Source organism: Cryptomeria japonica, chromosome 10 (genome assembly GCF_030272615.1).
Source record: "Cryptomeria japonica chromosome 10, Sugi_1.0, whole genome shotgun sequence".
Lineage (NCBI taxonomy): Eukaryota > Viridiplantae > Streptophyta > Pinopsida > Cupressales > Cupressaceae > Cryptomeria > Cryptomeria japonica.
This window is the reverse complement of record NC_081414.1, coordinates 243289744-243305642: the sequence shown is the minus strand read 5'-3', so window position 1 is coordinate 243305642 and position 15899 is coordinate 243289744. Positions and strand designations below refer to the sequence as shown.

The 15899-nt window shown below is 36.4% G+C and overlaps 1 protein-coding gene across 2 annotated transcripts; it reads right to left on the bottom strand.

Annotated features, from left to right (window-relative positions):
- Positions 1 to 423: 423 nt before the first annotated feature.
- Positions 424 to 7298, bottom strand: LOC131066599 (aluminum-activated malate transporter 9). 2 transcript variants are annotated; one of them, XM_058001415.2, is made up of 6 exons: positions 6862 to 7298; positions 4032 to 4169; positions 3626 to 3895; positions 3336 to 3472; positions 3096 to 3242; positions 424 to 1596 (listed from the first exon to the last, which is right to left on the bottom strand). In XM_058001415.2, the coding sequence occupies exons 1-6, from the start codon at positions 7217 to 7219 to the stop codon at positions 889 to 891; spliced, it is 1758 nt and encodes a 585-aa protein (XP_057857398.2). In that variant the 5' UTR covers positions 7220 to 7298; the 3' UTR covers positions 424 to 888. The 2 variants fall into 2 exon arrangements, with proteins under 2 accessions (XP_057857398.2, XP_057857399.2); XM_058001416.2 differs by having other exon boundaries at positions 3626 to 3685.
- Between the last annotated feature and the right edge of the window lie 8601 nt (positions 7299 to 15899).

Genomic DNA, 15899 nt, shown 5'->3' with positions numbered 1-15899 from the left:
GGAGTAGGCATATACAAGTGTGATATATGTATGAAGAGAACAAGTGTATTAGAGGATGCACAACAATAAGGTAGCAGCTAAATGTGTGGTAATATGTATGTATAGAAGTAGGTAAAGGAAAGAGGAACAAACCCAACTTCATACAAGATTGCCTCATTTGTCAATGCATATGTATCAAGACATTCTCAAAATAAACACAAAATTAAATGGAAAATGGATATGCAAATTTCACCCTTACAAAATATATATTTTATAAATATGATATAACATTTAAAATTTAACCCCTCTGCCAAATACTAAATTGCAAATTTCACCCTTATATAAAAGGCTAGGTAAATATATTATAGATAAAATTTGCAATAGTGCAAAATCAAACAAGGCTAAGGCAGATTTGCAAGATGACAAAACATTTACAGCTGTACAAGTTATAAGAACGTTACTTTTAGTCCTTTAACCTGTATTCTCGGCACCCTTAATATTTACATTTGGAGAATTCCTGGGCCTTTGAACATAATAGTGCAAAATCAAATAAGGCTAAGGCAGATTTACAAGATGACAAAATATTTACAGCTGTACAAGTTATAAATACGTCACTTGTAGTCCTTCCGCCTGTATTCTCAGCACCCTTAATATTTTACATTTGAAGGATTCCTGGGTCTTTGAACATCCGAAAAAAAAAGTATGTTATTTCATGGTTAATTAGTTTCAGATTAACAGTTAATGGCTTCTACTCCATTCTAGTTCCTGAGTAATTAGTTTCATGTTTAATTAGTTTCAGATGACCAGTTAATGGCTTCTACTTCATTCTAGTTCCTGATTAGGTAGTTGCTTCGCAACATCACAACTTGCCAGCATTAAGAAAAAGCTGCCAAGAACTAACAATAGCAGTCATGATCGCAGTCTGAAAATTTTTAACAACCTTTGACAGATGCCGTTGGTTTCAGTTGAAGGCCAACTATCAGGCTCCTTGAACTTAGCCTTCAAACTTAGCTCGTTAAATGATTTAACTAAATTATCAAGCCTTGCCACAAACTCTATTAAAAGTGAGGCAAATGTTGCCAAGGAAAGTGCACTTGCACTCTCTAAGGTCCTCTCTCTTGTGCCTGAATCTGGGTGATCAGTGTCAGTTGAGTGTGGTGAAGGCCAGGACAGTTGCTTGGACATTTTCTTCTCTGGCGATTTTGCTACTGTGACCGATGTCAACCCAAAGCTGGAATTATGACTATGCCAACTTCTTGAAAGAACATTAACCCGATGGTCATTAGCAAAAGGCCGGTGATTACTGTTTGACATCTGATGTGAAAGATTCCCTAGTTGATCACGTCCCTCATCTTCAATCAGTTCATCACTTTGACTTGGTACAGTAGTTCCCCTATTCCCAATGACCCAGCTTTCTGAATTTACCAGAAGATAAGAGCGTGCATCAATCTTTGCCTGCAATTCTTCTGCTGCTGTGTGAACTTCATCTAACATATCTTTACTCTTCAATTTCATCATTTTATCGAGGTTATTGCCCAGTGCACGTAAAACATTTGCACCTTTAGCACTCACTTGTCGTAGTTCATTACTGAAAATCTGACGAAGTTCACGAGGAGCCTGCAAATGCAATCTCAAGTCAAATTTCTTGATAGATACAGAAAAGAAGATAAAACTAATATGAACCTAACTTGGACATCAAATGACTTCCCAAGATTGCATCCTTCAACAGGGTTCAAAATATCTCCTTCTACGGTGATCTCAAATAGAATTTCATTAGATAAAAAATATTGTTATCATTTCAAAAGAAACGTACCAGAAGTTCTATTTTTCAAAACAATAAAGAACAGCAGGATTCTTGGACTACTGACTATAATAATCAGTGGTCCAGACTAGATTTTGTGAATGTAACATGTTGTATGGCACAACTTGGCAGCGTATTTGTCCAGAAGCTATGTCGCTTGCATCAAAGAATAGAACTTTACCCAATATTACCATAAGGAACAAGATCTGCATGCCTTTGCAATGAAGAGAGTATATTGTAAACAAGAACCATTCAACCTGCTAAGTACTCGTCATGACCCTAAACATAATCCCAAATAGATTTAAGGTCTCACATTTTAAATGGTGCAGAAAGCAAATGAGAATCTGCAAATCTGAGAGAAGCACAGATTTTATACGATGGAATGCATAAAGTCACTGATACTAAAACACATTAATATGAAATCATACTCCCAAACACCTTCCATTTCATAGATCCCATTATTAGAGAGAATAACAATTATCTTCACCATATTTTGCATGCAAATGAAAGACCAGCAATCAGCAAACAGAGCAATGCACAGCAATAGAACGTTCTTAAATTTACTATGAAAATTTGTCAGAAAAAAATTCAATGCTCCCAAGAATATATGCTTACAGTTCTCAACAAAGATATTTAATGATTTCAGGTTCAAGCAAGCCAGGAGAAAAGAATACTGAAATTTAAATCTCTGATTCCACATACATCCATTAACAGCAATTAGCAATCATATTTTTGGAGTCTGGACAGATCTGTAACCAAATACAATGGCACTGCTTATGGAGGCAACAATGAGACTAAGATATCTGTACAAGGTCCAAAACAATAAGACAATATGCAAAGAACTAACGTGATGTTGCAAACGGATTGTTGGAAAATAAAAAATCTCCCATGAATTTGGTACAAATAAGAAACTGCTCATGATAACAATCAAATCTACCAAATGGTATGGAACACGAAATGATCCAATAGAGACATCAGTTTGGAGAAAGCAAAATCTATTTCAGAAAAAGACTGTTGAAGCAACACCTATCAGTATTATGAACCCTTTGTTATGTTGTAAAAATTTTCAACTTTAGGTTTTGAATTTGGTACAAATAAGATGAATTTAGTACAAATAAGAAACTGCTCATGATAACAATCAAATCTACCAAATGGTATGGAACACGAAATGATCCAATAGAGACATCAGTTTGGAGAAAGCAAAATCTATTTCAGAAAAAGACTGTTGAAGCAACACCTATCAGTATTATGAACCCTTTGTCATGTTGTAAAAATTTTCAACTTTAGGTTTAACCTCATATCTTCAAACACTAACCTGTATCTCTGAGAGTATACAACCATGCAAAGCCATAACCATATATGTACAATGTCTTAAAGCTCCTCCCAGTTTAACATAGTCTTTCCAGGGATACTTCATCATTGCATAATTTCCATGAGGCCACTCCCAGCTTGCAAAGCCTCCCTGAGCACTTAAAACAATTCAGATACTTTCAAGGGAAAAAAAAAACTGTAAAGTATGACAGGAATATGGTGAACGATCATCAATATAGCCTACCAGTGTTTCCTCTTGAGATGCAGAAATAATGACCGATCTATAGGCCTTATACACTGGATCATCATCAGCCTGAAATGTAAGAATTTTTGATGTAACCCTCTCAATCTCTAGTCCTGAAAGGTATCCATCCATGCAACCTACAAACGGTATTTTCAGATTAAGTGAAATAATGCAAACGACAAATTATTTGACAGGTCAAGCAATAAAATACTAACAATCAAATTCATTGAAATAAAAGAATTCAGTAATATTAAGCAGCACATATTGTAATTGATTAGTTTATAACTCACCTTCAAGGGAATTTGCAACACCCATAAAGTTTTTCACAATCAGTTTGTGTAGATCCTCTCCTGCCCAAATTGGGTAAATACAGCCATTAATTAGAAAAGCAACAGCAGCCCCCAGAACAATAAGAAGAAAGCGTGTTATTGCCGTGTGAATGAATGTCCTGGTTCTATATCCAGATACTAAGATGAAACAAAATGTTATCAGGAACACTCTAAACCCATATTCATAAGGTATCATCTTTGGATATAGCTTAGCGAAAGTGGCAAGTGCACCTGAAAGCAACCAGCCAGTAGCATAGTCAGAGACAAATAATTTGCATGTATAAGGATACAATCGTTGCACCTAAAATTTTGAATATCATGAACAAGAGTCAACAAACTTATAAGTCTTCAAATATTGTCAACTGACCTGCAGTAAAGATGCTTATGATAAATATCAGAGGCTCCCACTCTTCAGTATACATTGCTAGTTCTGCAACTCCAAAAGCTAAGCCGCCAGCTGTAAGTGTTCCTAGACCTCGGTTAAATCCCTTACTCAGCGTTGCACCTGAATTTGGCAGATGAAGTTTATATTCCAAGTAGACCATTACATAAATTATTTGGAAAAAGGTAGAATCAAAACTTAAATACATTGACATAAACAGAATACAATACAATCCATTGACAAGACAAGCAGATATAATGTTAATGGTTTGATCTAAATTCGGGAAAGTACACAATTGGACTGAAATACATTGACATAAACAAATTCTTGTACAATTCATAGACAAGACAAACAGGGATAATATAACTGGTTTGATTTAAATGCAAGGATAGAAATAACTGGATGTCAATGATCTAAGAAAAAATTTAGTCATGTGAAAGAACAAATTTGGAAACCCTAAGCTAATTTAGCTTTGATAAATGAGGGATATATAACCTAGGATTGCACTATCTTCCTTTGCACTAATATACTTGAAATTTGCTGACAAAATACTCTATGAGAAAAAAAATATATCAAAGATATCCTAAAACTCAGATTTATACTTCCAAATAGATTATATGCAGGATCTGGGAAATGTTAAGTAGAACATAGGAGATAAGAAAACATGTCCCTTGGATATTTGTATAGTGGATCTAGCTGGAGAACTAGGAAGAACAGCTTTAGAACAAGAATCCTGGAAATTTCCAGCTCTGGAGGATCAACAGACTCTATAATGTTTGACCCTAATGCTTCTGCAGGATGGGCACCCTTGAAGGACTCTGGTGTTGAGTATGGGTATTCTTGCCCTCTGTAGACACCCCTGAAGACACCTGCACTGAAGATGAATGGTTCTGACCCTCTTGAGCACCCAGTCAAGTCACTAGAGTTGAATAGTGGCACTCCTAGAAGACAGATCTGCAAAGGCTCTCCTGTGAGATGCCTCTTTTGTTCCGACTAAAGTGCCTATGTAAATGGTGAGACTAAATTTTCAGGTCATGTACACCTCTATGCTTTGTTTCTTTTCCTAGTGTCACCTTCTAAAGTGCCTTCAATCTCCTGTTACTGGTCTCCAAATATCTACATATATAGAGGGTATAAAAGGAAAAGGTGTGGTTACTTAAGAGAATACCTCAGTCAGTCCCCTATTTAGTATTTTTCAATCTTCAACTTACCCTGGATGAAAATTTGATCATGCATGATGCCTAGTGAGATTTTGAGACGTGATCTGTCTAACAATGATACTAAAGGATTAAATATTAGGGACAAACTATGCTAATGTGGTGTGTGAGAGAGTGATTGAGAGATAGATAGGACGTGGAGAACAAGGGACTGATTTGGGAAGGATATGGGAGGTGTGTGTGCAGATTTGGGAAGGAATAAGAAACCTAAAAAGCCACTGAAAAGGATTGGTGAAAGATATGAAAGATAACAGAAGAGAAAATAGAACATGTCCCTAAGCAAGGAGAGATGCCACCATGGAGGATGTGAGGAGGATGGCACTAAGCTATTTCTGGAGATTCTTCAATATGCTGTCACAAATGTTGCAGGAGAAAACTCAGTACTTGCAGTTCCCAAAAGTGTCGAATGAATATTTTTAGACTTTCCTTATACTTTCAAAACGACCTAATAGGCATTCTGCATTTCAAGATTATTTTATAGGTGAGGGATTTTACAATGGGTTTAGAGTTAGGTTAAAAACTATTATTAAAATCTCAGGATTTCAAAATAAGCTTAGACGTCTGCATTGGATCTTAATACATGTCCAAGACACCCTTGCTTTACAAACAAGTGTCCTTTTAGATTTTTGACCTGAAACTTCTAGGATGAGTTTTAGGGATGTGATAAACACTTAAACTAGTGGGAAATCAGTTCGTTGTTCAGAAAAAAGCTTAGAAAGTAGTATATGGGCCCTACAAAACAGTTTAAGGGATCACCAAAATGAGAACAAAAACGTAAGGAGAGATTGAAAAGTAGGTTACTTTTTACTTCACAAGTCAAAATTTAAATCACAAGAATGTAGACTTACCTGTGTAGTTTTGGAGATTTTTTGGATGGTTTTTCTTATACTCAACCTTATACATAAACATTGAGCAGGTATTTAAGGTGAAATTAAAATTTCTATAAATAATATTTTCAAGAAATGTGTCGCAAATCTTTAAAGCACAGTTTAGTTCCAGTGCACAGATGGGATGTTTCATACAATTTTTTTGAAACCAGACAATTTTAATGTATGGTCCTTAAGTCAAAAGACAAGAAATATCTAAATTCAAACACAGAGAGACCTAATAATTAGATGGATAGCCGTGATATATTAATATAGAACATCCTCCATCGCTGAGGAATTTGACATATTAATATAGAATATCCTCCATAGCTGAGGAATTTGACAGCCATTCTCATAAATATCATAAAAAGTATGTCATTTGAGACTCATCGCATCTAAGTGATAGTTGTAAAGATGACGCGGTAGAATTGAAACCAGAGAAGTTCATAGCATCAATTAACGCTACCATAAATATCATGAACAGTACATCATTTGTCACTCATTGCCTCTAGGTGATGTTTATATAAGGCCAAGAACTAGAATTAAACCTAACAAAATCCATAGCATCAATGAATACCGCCATAACTGAGGGCTGCATAAAGGGGTTGCACCAAGTAGCCCCTAAACAAATTGGGTTAGCAAGGAACTTTCCTTCAAAACAAATAAGTCAATTGCCTATAAATGGGCTTCGGCCAAAACAAAAACAATAAATAGAGAGCATGCATAACATACCTACAGTGAATTCAAAGACCACCACCACAGTCAATATTGCCCAAATAGAATGTGTACTAATCTGTTTGTAGGGTTCCTCCATAAACATCAGGAGCGACACCAAGCTCAGCGCCATTCCCATTTTCACCGAAAATATGACCTTCCTGGGATCACTCTTTCCGAATTCCAGTGCCTTACTAAATGCTGTGCACACACCATTCCAGCACTTAATCACCCATTCCCTCAATCCTACACAGCACCCACATCGCGCCTGCTGTCCCTCCACATCACTGTATTCCTTCTCCTTCTCCTCTCGGCTAAGCAAACTCTCTTTGCTCTGCTCCTGGCCACTGTTATTCACTTCTCTGTTAGGTGGCATGACTCCAAACTCGGGGTTCTTTCCTCTTTTCACACTCTCTGCTTATATAGAACCCAGCCCTCTTCCCCAATATTTGACCACCAAATTTCAAGTAAAAAGAAAAAGCTATCGCGGAAAACGAAGGTCAACGAACTCCGCCTCCCATAAAATATATCCAATAAAGTCAAAAATATCTGAATAAAAAGCCAATAAAAGTTTGTACTTGCTTACCCTTTTAAGCGAGATTCCTCTAAAATGGACTAATTAAAAATGTAGTTGAAAATCAAGAGTCAAATATCGTGTTCTTTTCAGGTTGTATTTCCAACATGTGTGATTAAAATAACAAATTTTATTTTATTTTTTTTTTGGCCAATGACCATCTCTTTATATAACAATGCTTTCTATCAAATCTAGCTCAAAGGGATTCTTGAGGTCACATGTTGAAGTTTGATACTACCTAAATCTTAGAGTTTACAAAAAAATATATATTATTTGTGAAGAGAAATAGTTATGATTAAGTGCTACGTAACATTAAGAGAGATTTGATTTACACAAATATCTTGTATTTAGATTAACTTGATAATAATCATGATCAATAATAAATGTTTATAAAAGCAATGAGATAAAACCTTAAATGAAACACTAGATGAGGATTAACTTAGATCATGGTAAGTATCTTCATCTTATTCTATGGGACACAATGACTTAAATATAGCTCAATTTAATAGTAGAAAAACACTCCTAAGTTTAGTTTAAGAGTAATAAAATGATAGGGAACCTAAGTAATTAATGATTGATTAATTAATTACTAAGGTGATTACATCATTATTCTAATACTCCTCTTTAAGATCAATTTAGGAAGAAGCTAAAAATCTAATGACGAATGCAATGATAGATACATGAATGCATAGGGGAGATGACCTAATCGTTGTGCACCCTAACTTTGCACTTCTCAAAATCGGTCGCAGCTATTCTGGCTCCAAAACGGACTTTTTGTACACCGTGATAGCGATGTGTTAGTCAATCACAACCGTTTATTGCAAAATCGACGATGTAAAACACGCAACTAACACGCATGTTAGTCAATCCGTACCATAGAAATGGGACTCACCCAAACTCAACGAGTCTGAGTACGAGTTAGGCCCGGTGAGTCCCAGGGGCTCGGACTCGGACTCGTCCGAGTCTAGTGAGTAAACTCGCCAGACTCGCCGAGTTGGCCCAAACTCGCCAAACTCGGCGAGTCCCGAGCCCTAGACTCGGCCAGCATCAAGCCAAAAAAAAACACAAAAAAAATGATTTTGTAATGTTTTTTAAGTTCAATTTTTTTTATAATTATCTTCTATCCCTAAAAGTGACTTTCATTTCATTCACTTGCAAAAAAAAGGAGTAAAGTGAGTTGGGAAGAAAAACAAGGGTGCATAGAAGAAAAACAAGAAAGGAGGAAGCTCAAGTTTTCTTCAATTTGTCACATTGGAGCTGCATTGTGTTTCGATTTGGTGCATCAAGAGTTGGATAGGAAGACTTTGCAGCTCGTTTCAAGCTTGTTGTAAGAGGTACGATTGTTTTTTTGAAGATTAGTTTGTTTCTTGTATGCAAAAATTCCATTTTCTATTCATTTTTTTTTTTAAGTTTTACATTTTCTTTCAAAATCTTTTGTATGTTTGTATGTAGCATGTAGTATGTAGTTGTAGTGTTGTACTATGTAGGGTTTGTAAAAAAAAAAAATTTTAAGTAGGCTTTGACAAACCCTTCTTTAGTTTTTTTGAATGTATTTAATATGTATTAATTTTATTTTGTATTTGTGATGTTTTGTTGCAGCAAACTTCACTTTATTATTTGCCTCAACTTCAAGTTTCACAAAACTATCCTAAAATGTCTACTTCAGCTTCTAGACCCCCCATTAGAAAGGACCCTGCTTGGAAATATCATGAGGATTTTCCAGGGCAAGGAAAGGGGCAAACAAAATGTATGTTTTGCAAAACAATATTCCATGGAGGTATATATAGGTTGAAATACCATATTGTTGGTGTGCGTGGACATGATATCGAACCATGCCTAAAAGCAGTCCCTGAGGTCATACGTGAATGTTATGTAATGGTTGAGGAGATTGAAAGGAAAAAGAAACAAAAGGAAGATCGAGCGGCCATTGGGAGAGAGACAATTTTAAGAAGAGGGACACAGTTAGGTTGAGTTGGAGGCCCTTCTTCCTTACCTCTGTATCGTCCCACTCAGTTTGCTACTATTGGTGCTTCCGTTTCTGCTTCTGCTTCTATAAGTGGCAGTGCCACTGCCACTTCTCATGCTCCTAGCACTAGTAGTTGTAGTGGGAGTGTTACCATTGGACCTAGGATTCGTAAATCTAGGTTGGATTCCTTCTTTGTGCCTCGCACTACTCCTGGGTCCCAACCGTCGCTTGAGGGCATGGGTTGGAACAAGGAGGTCCATGATGCTACTAAAATGGTATTTGGCAGGTTTTGGAGCTACAGCTGTATTCCATTCTTTGTAGCCAAGTGAATGTTTTACTAACTTTTATGTTTGATAACTTTGATTGTTGTAATTTTTATGCTTAACTTATCTCATTGAATTTTTATACTTAACTTATCTCATTGAGTTTCTTTGCGACGAGTCTCCTTATTGGCAATAAATGGTTGATGCCATTACCATATGCTTCAAAGCCCCTAGTGAGAGTGATTTGAGGGGACCCATTTTGTCTCAAATGGTGGATGATGTGAAGAAGGATTTAGATGAACAACATCAAATATGGAGCACTAAAGGTTGCATCATCATAACTGATGGTTGGACAGATAGGAGAAATAGAACTCTCCTTAATTTTCTTGTTTCTTCTGTAGGTGATTGATTAATTTTAGTTTCATATAATCTTTAATTTTTTATTTTTTATCTAATGGTTTATTGAATGATCATTGACCTAGCTTTATTTTTTTATTTCAGGGGGCACCGTTTTCATCAAGTCCATTGATGCCTCCGCCCATTGCAAGAATGCCACCTACCTATGTGAGCAGATGAGGAGGTGATTGAAGATGTGGGTGAGGAGAACGTAGTACAGGTGGTGACCGACAATGCAACAAATTATGTTGCTATGGGTAAACTTTTGATTACAAACTAATTTTTTTTGCAAGTTAATTACTATCTTGTAGTTTGTACCTCCATTAATTACAATTTACAATGCAACAAATTATGTTGTTGCAGGTAGACTAATTATGGACAGGCACCCATCTATAGTTTGGACTCCATGTGTTGCTCATGCATTGACCTCATGTTGGGGGATATTGGAAAAATCTCATGGGTCAAGAGATGTGTAGAAAGGGCAAGAAATGTCTGCAAATTTGTATATAATCATTCATGGGTGTTGGCTCTTATGAGACAATACACAGAGCAGAAGGAGTTAGCTCATCCAGGAATCACAAGATTTGCCACAAACTTCCTCACATTGCAAGCCATGCTTAGGTCTAAGTCTGCCTTGAGACGTATGATTGTTGGTGAGGAGTGGTCTTCCTCATCCTATGCTACCACCCCTACAGGGAAAGATATGGCAGATTGCATTTTTGATGAGCAAGGCTTTTGGGTCCCTTGTGATGAGATAGTGAAGGTAATTTTTTTATAAATTCTACAATTTAACTTCATGTTTTATAACTTATTATATGTATTCTCTTATTTGCTCATTTTTCTAAATTACACAATATTTTCAATTTTGCAATTTGTTAAGCCCTTGGTGGTTCTGTTGCGAGTTGCGAATGGAGATAAGCCCACAATGGGCTATATATATGAGGGCATGGATAGGGCGAAGGAGGCCATCAGATTCGTCTATCGAGGAGATGAGAGCAAGTATGGTCCCATTTGGGAGATCATTAATAGGAGATGGCATCATCAACTTCATAGGCCCATCCATGCGGCAGCCTATTATCTGAATCTGGCATTCCGTTTTATCCCTTCTTTCAAGGCTGATGCAGAGGTCCTTAATGGGATATATGCAATCATGGAGAAGATGGGACCTGCTGGTACTTCTCAGATAGACCTTTTTCGAGAACTACAGTTGTTCTCAGATGCACAAGGGGAGACCTTCTCTTGTCCTATCACCAAAGACGGTAGGACAACTATAATGCCAGGTAAAAATTAATTGTAAGGCTTAATTTTAGTTTTATTCAATACTATATTGTAACTTGTTAAATGAGTTCATGAGTGAGACTGATTTTATTTATTTTTCTCATTTCAAACTCAGATCATCGGTGGAACTATTTTGGCCCAGAGACACCAAATATTCAGAAGTTGGTCATTTGCATCTTGAGCCAACCATGCAGCGCATTAGGTTGTGAGCACAATTGGAGTATGTTTGAGCACATACACTCCAAGAGGCACAATAGATTATATGTGGAGAAGATGAATGATCTCGTCTTTGTTCACTACAACCTCCGCATGAGAATGAGAAAGAATGAAACAGTTGACATGTCTCCTATCATTCTAGATGAGGTTGATCTTGAAGCAGAGTGGGCCAATGAGAATTAGATAGCTCTTAGGACTCCTATAGCTGTACTTAGTGATGATGGCATTGATTGGATCAACCAGGTAGATATAGAGGCTGAGGTTGTAGCCATGGCAGAGGAGGAGCAGAGAGCACAAGCAGAGACAGGAAATACTGAGACTCAGAGTGACATAGTTGTTCTTGATGTTGGTGAGCATGACACAGTTGTTCCTAATGTTGGTGAGCATGGCATGGTGTCACGAGGAGCGACTATGGCTGCCGAAACATCCAGGACCTACTTTAAATGCCTTCACAGGGGGCCAAGGTGAGAAGGTGCACGACCCTCTGAGCCATAGGCTTGTACACTTGTAGTTGTATTTAGTATTTAGTATTTACCTTTGGTATTTGTATGAAACATTTGATGATGATCATATGATGACATGGATTTTTTTATTCCATGAGTTTTGTAATATTGTATACATTTGACAATATTTATATATCTATGTTTGTTATTTTCTTCAGCTACAATTTGCGTTTATGCTTATGTGATTGATGTATACTTGTGTATGTAATCAAATGAGCTGAGTTTAATGATGTTTTTGTGTCTTTAAGGTGTATTCAATAAAGGGTGTCTGAAACAAGTTTTAAATCTTTAAAAATCTCTAAATTTCTTGAGTTTTTCACTTTCCCGAGTCTAGCCGAGTCTGGAGCCAAGTCCCAAGTCCGAGTCTGAGTCAGCCTTGCCGAGTTCGAGTCCCGTTTCTTTGATATGTACTACCATTTTGGAGCTAGAATAGACGCGTCCCTCAAAATCCTACATGGAAATTTCAAATCACTCCCAATTTTTTACAGTAGCCTATTTGTCAAGTCACATGTTTATAACTAAGATTTCAGGGCCACATCATCAAATATGATGCCACATCGGCATGCTTTTTACCAAGGTATCCAAAATAGTCCAAAAAAAAGGTGACACTAATAGGAATGCAAAAGGGGCCCCAATACTTGTGCAGCTGATGTGGCATCACATGATTGGTTGTTTTTTACAACAAAGGGTATATTTCATTCAATTATTGGTACTCATCATCAGCAATAACAACTTTGAAGTCACAACTATTGGTGCAATGTTGTACAAATATTGGACTTTAAATCAGTAAGTATGGGAGTATTAAATCAACACCTTCTATCACAACAATTGGAACACACTCAACTACTAGGTCTTCTCCCCTAGATGGATCACAACTACAAGGCCTAATGAGGTACCCATGTACAAACAAATGAAATCTCTTATAATCATAGAAAAGGAGAAAATCACATGGAAAAAGGCTCATCTCCAAAAGATAGATGATGAGATAAATGCGCTCGTGAAAGAGGGAAGAAGGATTATATGTGACCCCTAAGGACTGCTTCTATCACACAAATACAATGAATGTCCCCTAATAGGAGAGAGAAATGAAGATATGAATCCCCCCATAGAGAAGTAGCTCATGTTGGATTCATGAAAGAAACAAATCCAATGGTGATTAGAGAAGTCATTCCCATAAACAAAAAAAAATAGGGAACCCAAACCCAAATGATATGCCTCTTAAATTTGTTCAAATGTCCTCATATTGGAATGTGGTGATATCAATCTAGAAACCTATTAAGACTAATGTAGAATAAGTTGCAAAGCCAATGGTGATAATGGATTAAGAGTGATGATGTGATTTTCAACAAAGAGGAAATGAATGTCCTCAAGATAATCCTCAAAATCAGTAATTTGAGATTCCACAAATAAGGATGATATATCTAAGGGATATGAATCCCAAGTAACTATGTCTAGAAGATAATATATGTCTTTTTGAACTAAATCAATAGGTGCTAAGGATGTGATGATGTCAAGACAATTATGAACACACAAAAAATAGAGATTGGGTCTCAATGTGAGGAGTAGGAACAAGGAGACAAGCCTTTGAATCATTGGAACGTGCAAGATATGTGATATAATCAAGCTCTTCTAAAGTATCATCATCAAAGGATACACAATCTAAATCTGAAAGGAGAATGAAAAAATCTATAATAGGATCCTCTTGCAATGGAGAGATATGGGGGTCTTCATGGATCTCCCAAAGTCTAATCTAAAGTGTGTAGGGATAACCAATGTTTGATACACCACACATAGTGTCAAGATCAACACTGGAATAAGTCAACCCTAAAATATGGTTAATGATGTTACCCCAATATGATGTACCTCTCATGTAGCTAGCTTAAGTGTGAGTCTATAAAGATAAGTAAAAAGATCAAGCCACCTAAGATTTGTCAAGATGACAATTCACCAAGATTCATAATTATCCTTCTCCAAGATGATAATAGAAAGATGAAAAGAAAAATCCACGATACCTCCTCAAATGAAAAATCAAAGACCAATAACCTCAATACATGCAAAGAAGATTAAATGAAATCATATCACACAAATAGATCCTTTCCTAGTGTCAAAATCAAAGTAGTTGACCAGAATATGAAAACAAAAATTTACCTAGGCCAACATCTAGAAAAAGTGCATGGATGAATTTGAAGAGCTCGAAAATATCTTTCTAATGTCATAAAAATCATGAAAATTAAAGATATTGGCAAACATTCATGAGCTCAAAAGAAAAAAATGATAATATGAATTTGATTGTGAATAACTTATACTAGCAACAAAATCTAATAATGGGACCATAACCACTAGAAAGTGCTTAGAACCAATTTTTTGGTAATATCTCATTTGCCCAATTTTGATACCATACACCCAAGTTATGGCACAAAGACAAATAATCTATTTATGCCAAATGGAGGCTAAGAAGAGGGAAGGTGGTCGATTGTATGGCTAACATTTGTTAAAGTTGTGAAATACAACCTCACATAACCCAATGAACACTTGTATGCAAATAACCTATCACAACAATGGAAGATTCATACAAAACACAAAAGTTGCTTTGAAACCTAGAGAAAAATAAGCACAATAATGATAACCAATGTTAAGGATTACAAAGGGATCAATCCTTATAAAAGGAGATCAAAACCTAAAAACATAAACCCTAAAAGCAATTAATAATTAATGAACCTAAGTTTAGCTTCCTAAATTTAGCTTAAGTGAAAATAAAGTAAAAGGTGACTTAATTATTAAATCAGGATGATTTAATTAATTAAGTAAATGACCTTATTACTCCAACACCTCCCCTTAAGATGAAGTTGGGGAGAAGATTAAAAAACTAAGGACTACATGCATGAAAGCCAAAAATGGGTCCTGACAACAAAGCCTGATGAGGTACCCAAGTACAATGAAATCTCTGTGAAGTGGAGAAAAGGAGAAAACCCTGTGGGAACAAAAGTCCTCTCCAAGAAGAGAAACACAAGTGAAGGGCTAAGAAGCCTCCAAATAAGAATGTTCCAAAAGATAGGAACAAAAGACGAGAATGAAGAAGCTACAAACAGTGTCGTTGAATAATTGTTATGATGCTAAAAAAAGAACCTCCTCTAAAACAAAAGATGACCAGGATCAAGAAGACATGAATCTACATGGGTGCCCTCAATGACACTACTCGAATCAGAATCAGATGGCAAACACAAGAAAAACATTTGGAACCCGAAGTTACAGATGGCACAAGTACCAATAGTCTGAAGAACCGATCAAGTGAAAAATGGAAGGTTGCCTCCAAAAATAGGAATGCAAGAGTGTCCATATGGTAAGTGCTCCATCTCACTAAAATGCATGGGTAACCAACCACTGCATCTTCCTAGTACATAGGAACAAATACTGAATACATAGGTCACACCAACACGAAACCAAGGAAGCATTAGCACCAACAGTAGAAACCCCCCCATATTGCTGACAAGGGAGAGGTATGACATGTACACTGAATCTGAATGCCATAATGTAGTGCATGAAGAATAACCTAGAACATTTGAATGTGCAAACATGAAAGTACAAGAAAATAAAAAGAGTGTGCAAACCAAGGCACACACACATGAGAAAGGTATGAAGGCAAAACAAAGGAAAACATCAAACCCCCCATAGTACTTTATATCATAGTGTGAGTACAATAAGGCACAAAACTAAAGTGGAAGATCCCATGATACATGTGCAATATAGAGGCACTTTATCTCAATGCATTTACAAAATAATAAGTGCTTACAATGAAAGCTCAGAATGTCAAAAAAAGACACAAGACTAAAAATACATGAAGAACAGCCAAAAAATGAGTC

Excerpts from the sequence above, each read along its gene's own strand:
- LOC131066599 (XM_058001415.2), bottom strand. The coding sequence starts at position 7,219 with ATGCCACCTAACAGAGAAGTGAATAACAGTGGCCAGGAGCAGAGCAAA. Across the intron at positions 3,243-3,335 it reads CATCTCAAGAGGAAACACTG|GGAGGCTTTGCAAGCTGGGA; the intron begins GTAGGCTATATT and ends TTAAGTGCTCAG. Across the intron at positions 1,597-3,095 it reads GTATACTCTCAGAGATACAG|GCTCCTCGTGAACTTCGTCA; the intron begins GTTAGTGTTTGA and ends TTGCATTTGCAG.